Source organism: Neodiprion lecontei, chromosome 5 (assembly GCF_021901455.1).
Source record: "Neodiprion lecontei isolate iyNeoLeco1 chromosome 5, iyNeoLeco1.1, whole genome shotgun sequence".
Taxonomy (NCBI): Eukaryota; Metazoa; Arthropoda; class Insecta; order Hymenoptera; family Diprionidae; genus Neodiprion; species Neodiprion lecontei.
In genome coordinates this window covers 8,562,562-8,580,699 of record NC_060264.1, presented here as the reverse complement: position 1 = coordinate 8,580,699, position 18,138 = coordinate 8,562,562, and the positions used below count along the sequence as shown (strand labels likewise).

At 42.3% G+C, this 18,138-nt stretch overlaps 5 protein-coding genes across 5 annotated transcripts; 2 read left to right on the top strand and 3 right to left on the bottom strand.

Annotated features, from left to right (window-relative positions):
• Nucleotides 1–1,450: 1,450 nt before the first annotated feature.
• Nucleotides 1,451–3,142, bottom strand: LOC107219117 (cuticle protein 7-like). Its single transcript, XM_015657203.2, has 2 exons — nucleotides 3,019–3,142; nucleotides 1,451–2,182 (listed from the first exon to the last, which is right to left on the bottom strand). The coding sequence occupies exons 1-2, from the start codon at nucleotides 3,028–3,030 to the stop codon at nucleotides 1,775–1,777; spliced, it is 420 nt and encodes a 139-aa protein (XP_015512689.2). The 5' UTR covers nucleotides 3,031–3,142; the 3' UTR covers nucleotides 1,451–1,774.
• Nucleotides 3,143–6,887: 3,745 nt separating this feature from the next.
• LOC107219110 (larval cuticle protein A3A-like) lies at nucleotides 6,888–8,341 on the bottom strand. The gene is made up of 2 exons (XM_015657196.2): nucleotides 8,221–8,341; nucleotides 6,888–7,524 (listed from the first exon to the last, which is right to left on the bottom strand). The coding sequence occupies exons 1-2, from the start codon at nucleotides 8,230–8,232 to the stop codon at nucleotides 6,958–6,960; spliced, it is 579 nt and encodes a 192-aa protein (XP_015512682.1). The 5' UTR covers nucleotides 8,233–8,341; the 3' UTR covers nucleotides 6,888–6,957.
• Nucleotides 8,342–9,338: 997 nt separating this feature from the next.
• On the top strand, nucleotides 9,339–10,459 carry LOC107219111 (larval cuticle protein A3A-like). Its single transcript, XM_015657197.2, has 2 exons — nucleotides 9,339–9,482; nucleotides 9,835–10,459. The coding sequence occupies exons 1-2, from the start codon at nucleotides 9,471–9,473 to the stop codon at nucleotides 10,399–10,401; spliced, it is 579 nt and encodes a 192-aa protein (XP_015512683.1). The 5' UTR covers nucleotides 9,339–9,470; the 3' UTR covers nucleotides 10,402–10,459.
• An 872-nt stretch (nucleotides 10,460–11,331) lies between these two features.
• Nucleotides 11,332–12,867, bottom strand: LOC107219104 (DNA-directed RNA polymerase II subunit RPB1). The gene is made up of 2 exons (XM_015657190.2): nucleotides 12,794–12,867; nucleotides 11,332–12,468 (listed from the first exon to the last, which is right to left on the bottom strand). Exons 1-2 carry the CDS (start codon nucleotides 12,803–12,805, stop codon nucleotides 11,392–11,394), a joined length of 1,089 nt encoding a protein of 362 aa, XP_015512676.2. The 5' UTR covers nucleotides 12,806–12,867; the 3' UTR covers nucleotides 11,332–11,391.
• Nucleotides 12,868–14,301: 1,434 nt separating this feature from the next.
• On the top strand, nucleotides 14,302–15,898 carry LOC107219119 (larval cuticle protein A2B). Its single transcript, XM_015657205.2, has 2 exons — nucleotides 14,302–14,334; nucleotides 15,431–15,898. Exons 1-2 carry the CDS (start codon nucleotides 14,323–14,325, stop codon nucleotides 15,824–15,826), a joined length of 408 nt encoding a protein of 135 aa, XP_015512691.2. The 5' UTR covers nucleotides 14,302–14,322; the 3' UTR covers nucleotides 15,827–15,898.
• Nucleotides 15,899–18,138: the final 2,240 nt, after the last annotated feature.

Here is an 18,138-nt window from a genome sequence, read left to right as displayed (position 1 = left end):
TTCACAAATGCGATGGAATTTTATCCCATTTTCGGCCTATTTTTGCTACCTAGTCCCGTAAAGATACCTGACTATAATTTCAGAAGAAATCCAGGCAACGTAACAAAAACAACGACGACCTTTGATCAATGATTTGATAAAAAATAACGCTGAGCTGTAGAAAAATGTTCAATGACTATTTTAGAAACTGATAATTATTCTGAAGTTTACCTCACGAATATTTGTATGATAAAATCTTTTTCCGAATCATATTAATCACTTGGTATTTTCTAAAAATCATCCGGTCGTACAGATAACTTTGTTTTTGACGTCCCCATCGTGATTTAATATTCCTCTAAGGTTCTCTGTCAAATTTTTAGCAACTTATCGTAGAATTTTGATATTTCGACCATTTCCATTGCATAGAATCAGGCTTCCGATTGCAGTTTCTGCATAAACAACCCTTTGTCGATGACAGGGGCGGCAGCTGTAACGCGCAGCTTACACCGGTATTAAGATCCAAGATACAACGAGTCTGCACCCGGTATCGGTGGTTCCAGAAAGCGCAAGTGGATCAAGGTTGACGGACTGCTCGAAACTGGTTCAGCTCTCGTTGTTTAATACAATTCATCGGGCCATACAATACGCCCAAAGCTCATGGGCGTGGCCATATTAGGTAACCCTTGGTCGTGGAGAAAGTGCAGGCGATTGAGCCAGGGAACGGTGCCTAAGGGCATCGGCATCGGTTTGGCCGACTTAAATTGACATCGGCAGCGATGTCGGCGGCTACCGTTGTTCGTCGCTCTTTTTTCTCGCATTTCTGTAACAATAAAACGTCTCATTACCGTAATCGTTTATCTTCGATACGCATTTATGCGCAATTATGCGCAGAGACAACACGCCGGACTTGCACAATTGCACGGTGACCAGCATGGGAAAATATGCAGTGGACGAACAGACTTGTTCAACGGTATGAGATTTAATAACGACGTTCGGCAATTAGGTTACTAGTCAAATTTCAAGACAAGGCTAATTAGTACCTCTAATGGACTTGCAGGCATATATTTTTGAATATTACTTTTCTCAAATCTTAAGCAGTGATGGGACTGTTCAGGATTTGCGTATTAGACATGGATGGATATCATCGTTAGAAGCGTTTAGAGATCTTAACAAAAAATGATTTAATCACAGAATCCAGAAACTAAACACAAGCTATGATTATGTCGACCAATGATAATACGCACGTTTAGCTGTCACAGCAGGAAAGTATACTTCCATATTATGACAGAGTGAAGTCAGCTACACGTGCGTATTATCGGTGGCTGACATAATCGTACCAACATAACAACAGCGTGCAGAGCAGGTATCGCCAAACTTCTATTGATATTTAAGCGTGTAGTTGTAATAACAACTACCGGCGATATTTTTGAATACGATGTACTGTAGTCGGATTTAAAATTGATCTTCAAAGTCGATTATGGTATGCCTTATATTTGTAACAAATGAAAAAGTTACCATCATCAACAAGTTTCAATATAATCTACATCAAACCATAGTCTCCATTAGTTCGCGTTGAACGATTAATTTGAACTCGTTTCAAAATTGTGATATTCAGATGTTTTCATGGAATTTCATGAGATTTCTTCTTGCGTAATGTAATCTCATTCAAGCTTTGATCTTTCGTTCACAGAGCCTTTACCAAAACTGTCAAATTTAACACACGCAATGTAGTTGATTTATTAAATTACTATATATTTACACAAAATTCTGTCATTCTAGACTTCGTCAAATAAATCTAGTGTTGGTAGCCATAAGCGGGGGCGGCGTACTTCACGGGGGCTGGTGCGTATTTAGCGACGACGTGTCCGTGACCTGCAGGCTCCTTCTCGACGACGGCGTTGAATCCGTTGTGGGGGTCGGCCGTGTAGTGGACGACGCGACGAGTTCCGTCAGCCTCGATCAGGGAGTAGCTTCCCTCGACGGCGTCACCGTGACGGCTCTCCTGCTGGCTTTTGACGTCTCCGGTGTGCTCATCGTGCACGTCGTAGGAGTAGCTGTACTGGGGGTTGGGGTCGTAGTCGGCATCGACGGCCTTGGCGATGGGGGCGGCGTAGCCGTAGGCGGGGGTGGCATGGTAGGCCACGGGGGCGGGAGCGATGATTCCGGCGGTGGCAGCGGCCACGAGAGCAGCGAAGACGATCATCTGTAAATCGAAAACGGTGAGAGATGTATTCGAAACGATTTGAAAATTTTTCATCGAATGTATTACGAATTGGTTAGCGAAAATTCACCTTTTCTGGGTAACATGAAAACTTTGAACTGATTGTGTTCGGAACAAGGTTTAGTATAATAGAATTTCGAATTATACGAATAGTTTTATTGTAATTTATGATTTTTCTAGTTTTTCCAAAAATACAGTTTCTGCGAACAAAAATGAGGTTATAACATATATAGTGTTACGGTAAGTTAATAAGGAAGATGATTACTAATTTTTAAACACCTGCTTATCATCGTTATATAAACTGATTTATTTTGATTACATCAGGTCTAGTTTTTGTGTTACAGCTACTAACAGTAAAATTGAATGTTCATCGTTTTGACTTACGTTTTTTTATTCAGGGTGTTTTGTCATTTATTGCAACTAACTGGTATTTATTGTAAATAGCAAAACACCCCGAATCAAAAAAGGAAAGCCAAAACGACAAACATTCAATTTTACTGATAGTAGCTGTAAAGCACAAACTAGTCCTGGTCGAATCAAAATAGATACGGTTTTATAACGAAGGTAGATAGGTATGTAAAAATTAGTTAGGACTTTGCTTCTTACAAAATTTTGTCGACTATTGTTATCACCGACTAGTGAACTTGAATTCGCTGTCGATAAATTTACCAATGGTGTGGCCAGGCAGAGAAATTTTTTGTTAATATTTCAGCTCAAACTAGAGAGAACCGTATTTGTGAATCTAGCCTTGAGAAAAGTCTTCACCTCTAAAGGTATTTGTTTCAGCGGGTTTTTTAGGCTGAAAAATTATAACTCACCTTGGAAGCCATATTGTCTATTGAATGTCTTTGGAAAGAATATTAATTGCTGCAGAATTGACTCGAGATTATATACCAATCCGATAGTGCGCTTTCTCCCACCGAGTGTCCAACGGTATTTATTAACCATTATTCTCTCGCGATGCCAGAGTGATTATCTCGTTGTAGATATATCTATATCGTGGCAGCCGTGAATTGGCTGGCTTGCGATTGGCTAACAATTGGTTATTTCGTGGGCTAGCTGATCAATCTGGTCATTATGACACCGGCAGTCACGTCATTCTGTATTTCATTCTCCGCAACGATTGTTTGCCTGCAAAATAGATAATGCAGAGATTGATAAGCATCGAGATTTTGAGAAATTAAAGTGTAACAGAATGTCAGGATCATTCGATACTTTGTAACTGGCTCTACTTTTACACAGCTTTCACAAAAAATTTCAAAACGTTTTAATTTCAGTTCAAATTGACGTTTGAAGTGTAATAAATTAAAGATAAATGATCACAATATCTGAATAACCTCAGATTAGAAGAATGGTGGTAAAATTTGGCACGCTTGGATAATATTTCATTTTAGATCACCGAGGGGACTCTTTGCGTTCAAGCAGAGATATAGCAAGAGTTACAGCTTCGGCATCAATCTCAATCAATCACAGCAATCCGTGGTAGCATCGAAGCTGTCAGTCTTTCCTTTAGAGATCCTAAGCTCAGTCGGAACACGTGGCAGCTGAAATTGCAGCTCCAGTGGTTAAGCATCAGCTTACATGACGGCAGAATAAGAATCGAATTCATGGAAAAGGCATCCGTCATCAAAATCGTGGAGAAGGAAAGAGATCCAAACAGATGGGCTTGAAAATTAAACTTCGCAATTCCTGTCTATCTAGTAATAAACACTAAGCAATCCATGGTGCCTTTCACATAATACGAGCATGTTCGAGTGCATCATAAACACGAACTGCACAGTCTTGTGGATTATTCGACTCTGTCACAGTGACCAATAAGTTTTTCAAAAAGTAATCTAACAACTTACGACTGTTGTTGAGTTGTGGAGACGAAAATTCTGCAAATATATATTCTGGTTTACACCAGCCTAATGGCATTCAATTTTTATTCCACGACGATGGCTTTCTTTATCGAAGAAACAAAGTCTGAGGCTAGCTTTCCGCATTGCACGATCGACTTCGAGATAGTTTGTATTATCGCAATCGTGTAATTGCTCCGGCCTTATGCGAGAGTGGATAAATTACACCCTTTCCGAATGTGTCGGACAGTCGATTAGCCATAATTTAGATCCAGGTAAGACGGAGTAATTAATTCTGTGACATAACGCCGTACAGTGTAACACATACGCACACTTTGCGCGGCGTTGAAATTTGATCCACTTTTCGCTTACCAGATTGCATAACGCCCAAACGAATCGATCCACCCGGGGCCATAAGTCCCGCTTTCTTCTTGTCGATGGCGGCTCCTTGTAGAGCCAGCTTCGCACCGGACTCGGGAGTGCGATCAGCTGTAACAAGAGGAGATCTGGACCATTGATAACCGGCGGCAACGTGTGCCCAACTTGTTACATGACTTTGTATTACGTTGTGATCAAGGCCGTCCTTCGATGCTAAGCGGTCTTCAGGACTTTTGAATCGTAATTGATGCGAGCAGGTGAATCGCCACTTGTAGCGCCAACGATCGTGTCGCTTTGGTCCTCATGAAGTTCTCGGTCAACTGCTTACGGTAATTAAAATTGCGCGCGGTAAGTTGCGTAGAAATTTTCTCTCGGTGATATTTCAATGTGTGAACTGTGACGCGGTATTGCGTTAATTTCAAACCTGTGTAAATTACGTACAAGTTTTTTTTTTTCTGGGGTAAAAATTAACGTTTTCAGGTGACGAAATTTTCAAGGAATTTGATAGTACTTCGGTATACGGAAATGTCGTCCGATTTTCAATATAGCGATGGTAAATTTGATTACATAGAATTTTCACGAGCATGTCTGATAAAACATGAAAAACTGATTCGACGTGTAAGTTGCGCTAATTTCTTTCGAAAGTTATCAATTTTTGTGAGATAATTTCACGATTACGAAACAGTTGGTAGTCGCAATCAAACGGACTTCTATTTTTTCTTATTTATTTCATATCTTTTATCAATTTTAGTCAGTTAATTACTTTCAAAGAAACACTGTAAGTTACGTTTTAAAAATAGCTACAGATATTGGGGAATTTCAATAATTGCGATTCTTCTAACGATGCTCCACTACATTTGTTCTTCGCAATCGACGTTAAAGTTCATTTTATTGTTCGTCGCATGATTTTGTACCAGTTCACAGATAGTAACATTTAAGAATAATTTCTAGCTCCTTTTATCCCATAATCTGCGGTGTCGAAGTGACCAGTACTTCATTTTGTTCTATTCAAATAAATATCCACGACGTCAGATTTCAAAAAGGAGTCGTAACAGGTATCAGTTTCTCAGAAAAGGCTGAAAGATGCAACCACGTTTTGAGTAGCGACCGTCCATGTCTTGGTCGGTATAATTTACGCAGAGATCATTATGGCGGAGATGTTTTCCCTCCACAATACATCTCATTTCTCATTGCTTCACCTTCAAATTTTGGTCGATGCATATAGCGGCTAGGAGAAAGCGAAAGAAATGTCTTCTTCGTTATATCCTGTAATAAATACACATGACGTAATTAACAATATCTTTCAATCAATTTAATACCCTGCAATACCGTAATGACCTATAATTATAACGTGTATGATTATATGTCATATGATATAGTGAATACATGTAACAGTCACATTTAGTATACGACTGTACGTCCCTGAAGAATTGAAACTTCACTTGCTCATCTAGGAACGTAAAGTTGGGGTCCTATAAAAAATTCTTTCGGGTGATGTTTCAGGATTTCAGAATGAAATGTCTGAGCCTGTATAGGGAAAACTGATTTTTAAATTGACATTTTTTCACTTCGCTCTAACGGCCCTACAGATGGCGAGATTCATGCTATTTCTAACTTGAATGGACAATCTCTCTTCACGGAAAGAATCTGTCACAGACACTCAAATTCTGCTGTCATCTTCGAGGCGCATTGTAACTGGCATGAGAGACATGACAGCGTGTACAAAGTACAACATCGATATGACGACGGTAAATTATGTAATTATTACAATTGCTCTTCATGTATAATCCATTACAGCAGCTTGATTGTTCCAGCTGCAAAAATTTAATGTAAAATCGAAGTATTTTCGATACGACGCATACACGGCAGTATTGCGATGTGTTTGACTCTATTGTACTGTTTCAGCTACATTTCGTCTTCGGTTTCGATATTTCTATAGAGTTTGTACGTTCATACAATTATACGCTCCAGAAGCGTTGGTAGCACCTGTAGTGTTCAATTTTTTTCCGGTATAAAGATGAAAAAGTCACTTTTAGACGGTTGATTTCAATCCGTCAATCGTCACTTTATACGGCTAACTTCGGGACTGTCTTATAAAGTCTTTATACGGCAGTGCTGACTTCTGTTGCGCGGGCCGACACTCGAATCTCAAATGACTTTAAAATGACTTCATTCTTTGCCGGAACAGTGATCGTAATGAGAAAGAATAGCAACGGATACTAAACCTTCTGGTAAAAGTTAATTTAAAAAAAAACTAATTTTCATTTTCTACCTCAAAACTATGTTTTTCTATCGTGGTAAAAAATGAAAATAGTTAAGGACCGAGCGGTAATCGGGGCTAAAAATTTCTCTCAGTGTACCTACTTTGCGGTTTTATTCCGATTCCAGTAATAGGATCTCTCAGCTGCTATCACGATAACCAAATAAACTATTGAAGGGTGTAGTACGGTGGGTTCGTCAGCAAATCATAATTAATATCTTAGAACAGGTTTATTTTTCACATAATAAATAAATATCCATTGTACAGGTTATAGCGGGAGCTTAATGGTGGTAGCCGTAGCTGGGGGCAGAGTAGCTGACGTGGGCAGCGGGGGCGGCGTAACCGTGAGAGACGGGGGCGGCGTAAGCGTGAGCCACGGGGGCGGCGTAGGCATGAGCGACGGGGGCGGCGTAGGCGTGAGCGACGGGGGCGGCGACCTTGACGGCGGGGGCGTACTTGGGGTAGGCGGGGGCGGCGTACTTGGCGACGACGGGGTGAGCGTTGGGTGTTCCCTCCTTCTCAACGACGGCGTTGAATCCGTTGTGGGGGTCGGCGGTGTAGTGAACGATGCGACGGGTTCCGTCAGCCTCGATCAGGGAGTAGCTTCCCTCGACGACGTCACCGTGACGGCTCTCCTGCTGGCTCTTGACGTCTCCGGTGTGCTCATCGTGCACGTCGTAGGAGTAGCTGTACTGGGGGTTGTGGTCGTAGTCGGCGTCGATGGTCTTGACGACGGCCTTGGCGATGGGGGCGGCGTAGCCGTAAGCGGGGCCGGCGTGGTAGGCCACGGGGGCGGGAGCGATGACTCCGGCGTTGGCGGCGGCCACGAGGGCGGCGAGGGCGATGAGCTGGAATGAAATATTCGTTATTCAAGGGACACCGTGAAGAGTTGACACAACTATACATATATGAATGTTTCCCTAAACATTTCCAATCCCTACTGGATAGAGAAACGGATGGTTTGAATTTTTTTCGAGATTCGTTTGTAACGAAGAGTGAAACGTATCGGTAGAAATCCGAAGTGTCATCTACTCGTGATAGTATTCCGGAACAGTGATTGGCGCTTATGTAAATTCTATGTGACTTTAAGTTTAGTCGATGTATTAAAAAGTAAGCCATGTTTTGTCTTTTCAATTGAATTCACCTTTTCGTAAGAATCTGTGTGTACCCCGTTTTGCACGAAATAAATATTACGTTTTTCGTCACGAATTATAACTTTGATCCATGTATTCTCATCTATCTAAATATAGATAGTAAGACTTTGGGAGACATTGGTCCATTTGGAAAAGAGAACGAATAATGTGTTCAGTTTTGTAAATCGAAATATCGTACAATTCGTAAAGATTTAGTTTAACTCGTAGATCGCGTCTTACAAAGAATTTTCAAATATGTTTGATTCATTGGAATACCGTATTTTTTTGCTATTCTGTTTTTCTAACTACTCTTTAAATTGTTATATATCCACGCTGATTCTTTTATTTTAACCAAGAAAATTGTGAACTGATCAATTTTATCGACAATAAAATGGTGCAGTGGATTCTTACCTTGAAGGCCATGTTGATCGAGGGAATTGAGTTGGATCAAGTGATGTTTAGAGACTAGCTACACGGGTTTATATACCGCCGAAAATGAAACGAGATTCGTGGGGCCCGCCCCTCCAAAGTGTAAAATTCTTGATCGCGAGGTCCATTCCCTAGGCGGTAGGCTAAGTGATAGTCTCAAGTGTATCAAAGAGACGTGAGGCGGGTTACGTTGCGATCCCGTTGACAGCCGGAACGTAGGAGTCGGACATACCTGGAACGGAGCCTGTACCTTTGACAGAGCGAAATTATACTCGGATGCATAATTAATTGAGCTGATAATTTACGTAATAGGGTATTTCTGTTGTATAATAGTCACGGCGAAATTTTTTTTTTTTCTTCACACACGTAGTGACACAAATGTTTAATGTGAATTCGCAGAGACTCGCTTACATGCAACGGACCTCGTCGATGCGATTACGCGTAGCACCGGTTAAGTTTGAGCAAGGTGTTCTGCATAAGATATATGACGAACGACACTGGATAGATGTTTCCTAATAGATTCTAACATTGTACAGTTCCCCGGGTAGGGTACAACTGTCAATCAATAATATTATAGCCTTAGGAATTAGGCAACTCGAATTGCCCTGAATACTTTTCCTCAATCTATGATCTACATCTAGATCTGCATAATCGCGTTGTACAAGGTATACGTACGTACTCGGTACCCAGCACTCGAGAATTACGCCCCCGTTTGACATAGATCGAGAAATTAGAGTACCGTCATTTTAAAGCGTTCGATTAATCAATTTTCAATTATCCAAGCACATCAAAGGACTTTAATTCTCGGGAATAAATACACTGACAAAGACTTCGATTAACCTAGTGTTGCTATATCGAGTCCAAGGTGCTGGAACGAGGCCAGACTACAATCACACTGTGAAAACGAACCTGTGCAATACAACAGACCCGACTCATATAACGATTGTCATTTGATAATATGCAGGCATTCGGTGCGAAGCGCAAATTGTGACAGAATCGCAGGGTCTGGTAGCCGGTAGGGGACGCAAATTATGTAGAGCAAGTGCAAATGTCAATTTTTGTTAATAGCCTTGGGGTATAACTGCTGTTTTACAGTGGCCCACACGGCGGCCAGAAGGACTGGAATGCCAATAACGCTGACTGGCAATCGCGCCGAAGGGGGGCCTCTTATAAAAACGGTCTCGATTTCGAAGCTGTCACTATCGAACAGTCATTCAACCGACTAAGTAGCCATGGCTTTCAAAGTAAGCTGATTATCGGTGGTTTCAAACTATCAAAATTCTATTCTACCGGGTTGTTTCCGTCACTCGCCCCATAGGAACCCCATAGTATAGGCAAATCCAAAGTTCACTCTGAGTAGCTCCGAGGTGTTTAACAAAAGAGCAGCGGAGCTGCTCAGGGTAACCGTGTACTCTGATTTGCCTACATTCAGGGGCCCCTATGGCTCGCATCACGGAAATAAACCGGTATTCATACAACTCTTACAAAAATCGTTTTCGTGAAAATTATTTTACATTTGAGGAGATTAGTAGATCCCTAAAATATAACGTCGACATTGCATTTGACACTCGTTCACACCCTAAATTTACTCTTCAGCTCATCGCCCTCGCCGCCCTAGTGGCCGCCGCCAACGCCGGAGTCATCGCTCCCGCCCCCGTGGCCTACCACGCTGCCCCCGCTTACGGCTACGCCGCCCCCATCGCCAAGGCCGTCGTCAAGACCATCGACGCTGACTACGACCCCAACCCCCAGTACAGCTACTCCTACGACGTCCATGACTCGATCACCGGAGACGTCAAGAGCCAGGAGGAGACCCGCAACGGAGACGCCGTCCAGGGTAGCTACTCCCTGATCGAAGCTGACGGAACCCGTCGCATCGTCCACTACACCGCTGACCCCCACAACGGATTCAACGCCGTCGTTGAGAAGGAGGGAACACCCAACGCTCACCCCGTCGTCGCCAAGTACGCCGCCCCCGCCTACCCCAAGTACGCCCCCGCCGTCAAGGTCGCCGCCCCCGTCGCTCACGCCTACGCTGCCCCCGTCGCTCATGCCTACGCCGCCCCCGTGGCTCACGCTTACGCCGCCCCCGTCTCTCACGGTTACGCCGCCCCCGCTGCCCACGTCAGCTACTCTGCCCCTTCTCACGGATACCAACACTAATTCAACCCGTTACGACGCTAGCTATTTATTCTAAATATATGAATTAATTTAAATCGTACACCTTGACCATGTGCTTTTATCTTGTTACCGCACCTCTCCTTTTGGTTCTATTCTAACGCACCTGGTAACACACCACTGTGTAATGGTGGTATTGTTGAAATTCACGAAAATTGGACTACTTCAGAACAATTTTTTTTAACAATTCGACAATTCTACATTAGATAGTGTTGGATTGATACCAAATTATATTCTGTGGTGATTAACACCGTATTTTTTCCAATGTATTCGGCTGGAGTGAAAAGTAATTTCATGTTGGCCTAGCGAATTCCGATAGACTTACAATTAGAAATGTTTACAAAGCACTTATATATAGTTGCTCTCTATCTTCCAATCATTAATTTTCAATTATGATCTTGATGACTTTTACTCAATCCTTCGATCAGTGGGCATTTAACTCGCCAGAAATTGTTGTCTGTAATATTCTTGCGTTCAACGAGGGACGGATCGACGTTTAGGAATGATCAATTCTGTTCGCCATTTTCATGTAACGTTAAGTTACGGTAAAATCAGTTTCTAAACAGTCTGAGAATCTATAAAATATCAGGAAGGATTCTATCGTGTCTTTCACTACCTAAACAGTCAAAATCCATATCCATCGGTACAGTCATAATATTTCGGCACATGCATACATTTGCTCCAACAGTATTGAAACAAGAAACCCGTCGATTCGCTTTCGAATGAGAATCGAATCACCAGCTGAGTGACTGCCCGGGTTTGTCCTACGTTGAATTCTCAACATAACTATTTATCACCTACAATTAGCTTGATAGTTGAAAGAATCGTGTCTAATTCTTTCCTACAGTTTAAACGCACGAGGTATGAATTCCGAAGAAAGTTACCCTCGCACTACGATAAAAACAGGCTCCAAGGTTAACTAAAAAAATATTTTTTTATTGAATAAATAGGTTTCCAAGTGGTCAAATTAGCTAATCAATGTTGATATCCGTATGCGGGAGCGTCGAAGGGGCCGCGAGGTGTGGAGGCCGAAAATCCGGTGTGTTCAGCGGGTGAGGTGAAGCCCTGAGGAGGGTGAGTGGCGGGTGTTCCGTATTTCCCGGTGACAGAAGCTGGGGTGTAGTTCTCGGTCGGCTGAGGATGGGGGACGCCTTCCTTGTGGACGACGGCGTTGAAACCGTTGTGAGCGTCGGCTGTGTACTCGACGATGCGACGAGTTCCGTCGGCCTCGATCAGGGAGTAGCTGCCCTCGACGACGTCGCCGCGGCGGGTTTCCTGCTGGCTCTTAACATCGCCGGTGTTCTCGTCGTGAACGTTGTACGAGTAGCTGTACTCGGGATTGGGATTGTAGTCGGCGTCGACGTCGTGCACCTCGTTCTTGACGATCGGCGAGTTGTAGGACTGCTGGTTGTAGCTCTGGCTGTTAGGCACGAAGACGGGAGTCGGACGGGGGAAGGGCGAGGATCCGTGGGAGTAGCTCGATGTCGTTTGGGTGAAGTCGCCCCCGGTCGAATGCCCGAAGCCTGGGGCGGGACGGGCGAAGTTTATCGCACTGTGGGAGAAGCCGGTCGAACCGTGGCTGAAGTCACTTCCGCTTTGGCCGTAGCTCGGGGTGGTCTGACTGTAGCTCGGAGTGCTCGAAGCGTACTCGCTCGAGACGTGGGGGTAGCTCGGGGTCGTGTGGCCGAAGTCGTTCCCGGCGTGAGCGTAGTCGGGAGTCGTCTGAGCGAATTCGTTTCCGCCGTGACTGTAGTCGGGTGTGGACTGCGCGAACTCGTTCGAGGGACGAGAATTATACTCCCCGGTTGTCTGGGCGTACTCGTTAACGGCGTAAGCGTGGCCGGAGTGGCCAAAGTCGCTGGGGCTGCTGGGGGTGTTGAAGCCGTGGGGTCCCACTCGGGAGAAGTCGTTTCCGGCGTGGGGATAGTCGGGGGTGGTCTGGGGATAGTCGTTGTCGTTGCTGTAACCGGAAGCGCCCTGGAAGCCCTGGGGACCGGATGGAATCAGGCCGGCCGCGGCGACCGCCACGAGAGTGCAGAACAGGGCTGACAACTGAAGAGAGAAAATGTTTACTTATGTGTAAGAAGAACATGCTTACGTTAATGTTTCACGAGTATTAAGTTCGTTTGAGAATTAATACAATTCAAAATTCATTGTGCCGGAGTTGAGGAACTTCCTTCCCGATAAGAATACACGCAGTATTTTGAAAGTTTCATAACTTTCGTACAAGTTCTCTAGAATTTTTTAAAATTACCGCAGGTGTTCTATAGTACTTGTTGTACTTGCTGTGATATATTTGAAAATTTTATTTCGGAAGAAATTACAAGATCAAACGTATTTCACCGTTGACGAACCACCTTAACAAGCTCCGACTCACCTTGAAGGCCATGATGAGACTGATTGGAGAGGACCAAGTGATGTCTGGTCATAAATTCGCCACCTTTATATACGCCCACGATTTACCCCCCTCTCAGTTCCTAACCGCAGACAAGCTTGCATATAGAATTCTCTCTTGATCTCTGTACACTGTGTAACTTTAGAGCAAGTACTATATACACTTCGAGAAATATTATCATTATTTGAACAGGAGACAAAAACGGTTTCGTGTATTCGTTCGCCGACTGTCATAAACGTTGCACAGTTTAGTTTGTAATCGTGATTTTGGTCAATCTTTGATCAAGCTGTTAAACTCGCGAATGAGAAACTCTCGCAGGATTCTTCTTCGGTCGTATCAGCGTCGTAACCGTCGACGCATTATGTCGTATCCAAGATGTTAAAAAAGTATCTAAAATCGTTTTTTCTAATCATTGTAATATCTAAGTTGCTTCGTTCGTCAGAAAAGAGTAACTGCTAGGTTGCGAGTAAAAATGATGGTAGTATTTGGCCTCGGATCGAGCTGTGAAGTTGATTGCAGAAAGCATCAGAGCATCCCTTGATGAAAGAGCGCGAACCTAAAATTAAGCAATCGCGAAGGGATTTTTCTGATCGGCTTACATCATTACTTTGCATTGTTACATTTATCTGTGGGCTAAATCTAGACCGAAAGAACTGACATTGAGACCACATACATATAGTTCACAGGTATGGATCAGGTGACCAGCGAACCAATAAAACTTTTTATGAATTTCCTTCTCCGGCCTGCATGGGGTGTAGGATTCGTATTTCATCGACTGACATGGACAGTGTGTACTGTATTTCGATTGAAACAAAACGAGCAGCGCAAAGTCCTCTCTGAAATTGACCGCATTCTAATCGAAGGAGCTTAGACACTTCGGCTAACGGCTCTGTAGCCGTAAGTCAATGGTATGGCATCCATTAGACGTGGTGAAAAAAATTGGTGAAAAGAAAGGCGTTTCATTGCGTTGAAGCCTATAAGCAATATTACCGGGTTAGATGTGCGTATGTAAGTACTTAAAATTGCCGGATAAAATGTGATGACGTAAAGATTTTTAGAGCCGTTGAATTCATCGGCTTACATACGTTTTGACGTATTTGACGAGTCATTAAATCTGGACTAATCGAAAATTCCGCCAGGAGGAATTGTTGGGCGTGTTGCGGATACTTTCGAGCAGTGAAACTCGGACTTTTTTCTGAATTTAATTTGGCCGGGAAACGTTACGTCTTTCTGCCAATGTAAGAAGGGTTTTCGACTACGTGGGACCATGAAATTGAACAATGCTACCTTGTGGTTTGTGTTTAATTAAACGGGGAGGGTGATATGTGGAGCAAGTGCAAACGTCAATTTTTATCGATGTGTATAGCCTCGGGAGCTGGGGCGTTGTATAACAATACCTGCAATTACAAAAGCAATTCTTGTCATCGAAAAGAGGGGGGTCTCCTGTTATAAAAACCGCATCGATTTTCGAGCTACCACTAACGCACAGTCATTCGACCGATCAAGTAGCCATGGCTCTCCAAGTAAGCTGAACATTTACGTAAACTTATTATTAATTTGTGGATTAAACGATTCGAGACACTGTATCAAATCGGCGAAAAAAACCTCGACGATTTCGATTCTCAGATTCGATTTCTTAAGTTTTTGGTTTCTCTCTTCAATGTATGAGCCGAGAAAAATAAACGTCCGACCGTTTTGCACTTTTAACTAGCTTCAAAAATTATCGGCGCTGCCTTTTTTTCTCGATCAGCTTTCAATTACCTAAAGACTTTGTGTAACTTGTTAAAAGGCTGGATATTTAACAATAATTATTTACCGAATGCTTATAGATTATGGATATGATACGACAAATTTCTGATGGGACTAATTATAATGTAATATTTCAAAAATCTACGAATTGCACAGGTCACAGTGAATTTTTTAAATTCAATCTTCTCTAGAGTTTGATTTCTTGTGATTTTATGTATTCCTGCATGAATTTTTATAATTGACTGCTCGTCAAGTTTTGTTGAAACAAGGAGAATTAAATAGATTATACACGACTCAATCCCAGTGAAAATATAATTTAGCATGCGAAAATATCGATAAAAATAATATTAGAAATGAAATTGCTTCGCTCAACTTTGAGCGACATATTCGATTATTAATTATGGTTTCAGTGATGATCAGACCTGATTGTCAATTTCAAAGCTGCAACCTGTGTTCTTAATTTTGACCGATTCATACAGCATAGCTATTGAAACACTGCCAGGTTTAATTGTTTTAAATTTTTAGATCATGATTTATCTGGATTCTGAGTTCCCTGAATTTTAGATTTTCAATATTCTACAAAGTCTGCAGATTCTGTGTTTTCCTGATTCTCATACTCCTGCAACAAAATAGATTTTCGAGATTCTCCAGATTTTCAAAATTCAACAACTTAGCAGATATGTAATTAGTTAATTTTGAACTTTATATATTTTCTTACTCTTGTGACCTCCCCCCCCTCCATTATACATTTTGAATTCATACAACAGATTACTCGAAATTTTTCGCACTCTATTGTCATGAAATTCCCTATCTTTCACCAGTCACGAAAATCTGCTACATCGATTTATCGTCTAAAAATTTCTTCCTCAGATTGTGCTCCTCGCCTCTCTTATGGCTGTCGCTACAGCCGCCCCCCAATCGCTCCCAACCGCCCCCAACTACGGTCACAGTGCATCCGCGTACACCGAGGATATGAAACCCGTCGACGCAGATTACGACTCGAATCCGGAGTACAGTTTTTCGTACGAGGTGCACGACGAGCTGTCCGGGGACGTGAAGAGCCACCAAGAAGCGAGACACGGCGACGTTGTCGAGGGCTTCTACACCCTGATCGAACCTGATGGCCACCGTCGGATCGTCGAGTACAAAGCCGACGGTCAGAGCGGATTCAATGCCGTTGTTCGTAGGGAACCTGTAGGTACTCGAAACGTCCACAATAATGGTGTCCAAACCGCAGGTTACAATGTAAACGATTACCAGCATTGAGTAACACATGTATATGTTATTCATAGATATTATTGTGTACTTTAGAAATAAACGGTTTTGCTATAAAACGTACGTATGTCGTGATTTTCTGCCGTTTATTGACCCATTTTTACGCACGATTGTAAAGCGGAGTGCCTTTGTTGTTATTGCGAAAAAATATTCTTTATATAGCGAGCGCATTTTTATCGCGTTTTTCCATCCGTGTTTTCCGTACATAAAGTACCCGTTTCTATGACGGCCGAGCGAGTCTGCGAATGGGCATGCGCGGAGAACAGCAAAGACCACTTTTAAGTCCTAGGAGTTGAAAGTGCCCGTTTCTGTACTGCGCGCATGCGCTGTAGCAGACAAATCTGACATTACGCGATCCTAACCTCAATTTCACGCTTTGTGAAAAAACGCTTAACATACTCTTGTCATATAAAGAATCGTGTGCGACAAGGAGGCAACGATCTTTTCGCTTCACGTACTAGCAATATTCGTCTTCGGCTCACCTACGAGTCATATTGCAAAATTATGTTCGACCCGAAAAAACTGAGCTTACCTCATTTTTAATACTGATGGTCTATGAAGCTTTCGAGGCTTCTGCCACATACGATTATCGAATTGCGATTTTTTGAACTGTTCAATTATATCGTGTACTTATCATAAATTACAGAGAAATGGCATGACACAATTTTAAGGGTACATCTAGGATTCAGTAAGAATGTGTTATGAAATTTTTGAAACTTCTGTACTACTTCCAGTTACGTATGTTCTGAATTTTGAACAAACGGTCATATCGATTCGAACGAAATTTGAGAAAAAACCTGCAATCTGTAGTTTCAGGATATTATTTAACGACTTTCTCTATACTTTGCAATGTATTATACTCTATTCACCGTTACTTATTTAGCTATAATTAAATCCAAAACCACTTGCAAAACGATTATTCAAATTGTTTTTTTTTTTTCATATATCTGTTTCACCACTTCGAAACTTTTCTCTTACGAAAATATGCGCCGATAATTTTCTCCCCTTTTCGAACACCTCAAAAATTAAACTGATTGTGAGCTGTTGAGGACTAGAAATGCGATCATCCGGTAGTGTCTGTAGCAAAAAAAACTAGAGATTTTAGTTCGACCGACTAGTTTCAATCGTACTCGGAACATTTTAAACTACTAGAGTTTTCACGAGTTCCTTCTGGGTTCCTGATACTCAACCACTCCAAGTGTCGCTCTGGTCCATATTGTTCAGTTACCTCGTATGATCCACGTTTTGACGTCCAACGCAATACGCTATAATTTGATACGATCGGATCTCGCCTGCGGTGCATGCATGGAGCGGTATTTAGTTACAGTTAGGTAGGTACTGTTAACGGACACATTGGGTTTACGCATTCACAAGAGTGCTGTTTGATTCATCGGTAAATAATGTCCCCAAAAGAGCCTGATAAACAAGTCGTTTACTGTTTGCTAACGATAAGGCTTTTAATAATTGTTAAAAGATGAAGTTAAAGACAGAGAGATTGATAGTTCTAACCCTCTTACAACAGGATATGAAGCGTACAGTAGACCTAATGGATGTTTATTATTATTAAAAAATGTCAAATAAGTTTAGCAATTGACTTCAAGTGGTCCTCTTATGTGAAATTAGTGAGTATTGAATGTTTAATTTTATGTTATACCCCTATTGTTCTTAATAATTGTTAGGCCACGTGTCCATAGTGGTTCCTCGTTGTTTTGGTCGCTAACAATCATACATCATACATAGTATTAAAGTTCGAAACCAAAGTTTGGATGTCGGATGTTCGGATGTTCAGAAAGTGACGTCACCCAACGTTTTTTTTTCTCTTGACGTCATCCATTTACAGTAATCGTCCACGACGAAAATCAGCTAGCCGAATTCCCCAGCCTGGAGACAACCGCGCAGTAGAGCGGACGGATGAGAATCGCGCTTCGCAGATTTTTAGTACCGGTTTCTCTACCTCCTGGTCCTGCGCTCCAGGTACGCTACCTGGTGAAACTCGACTTCCAGAACAAGCGTTCCGTAGTTCTGGCTGTCCAGGTCCTTGACATGGTGACTTATATTTTGACCCTCTGGACTAATTTTCAAGTTTACAAGTTTGATTGAAAACGTCGTGTTTTGTGCTATCAATCCAATATGCATGCTTCAGATAACATTTTGAATCGGAAAAAGAAACGAACGACCAGGATCAACAAATTGCAATTGGTGAGTGGTTGGCACTGTATACATACAGGAATACATGACAATAACTTCGTTCAATTGGAGATAGAATTGCTGTGCCTAGTGTTTCAAATCTGTCAGCACTTAGA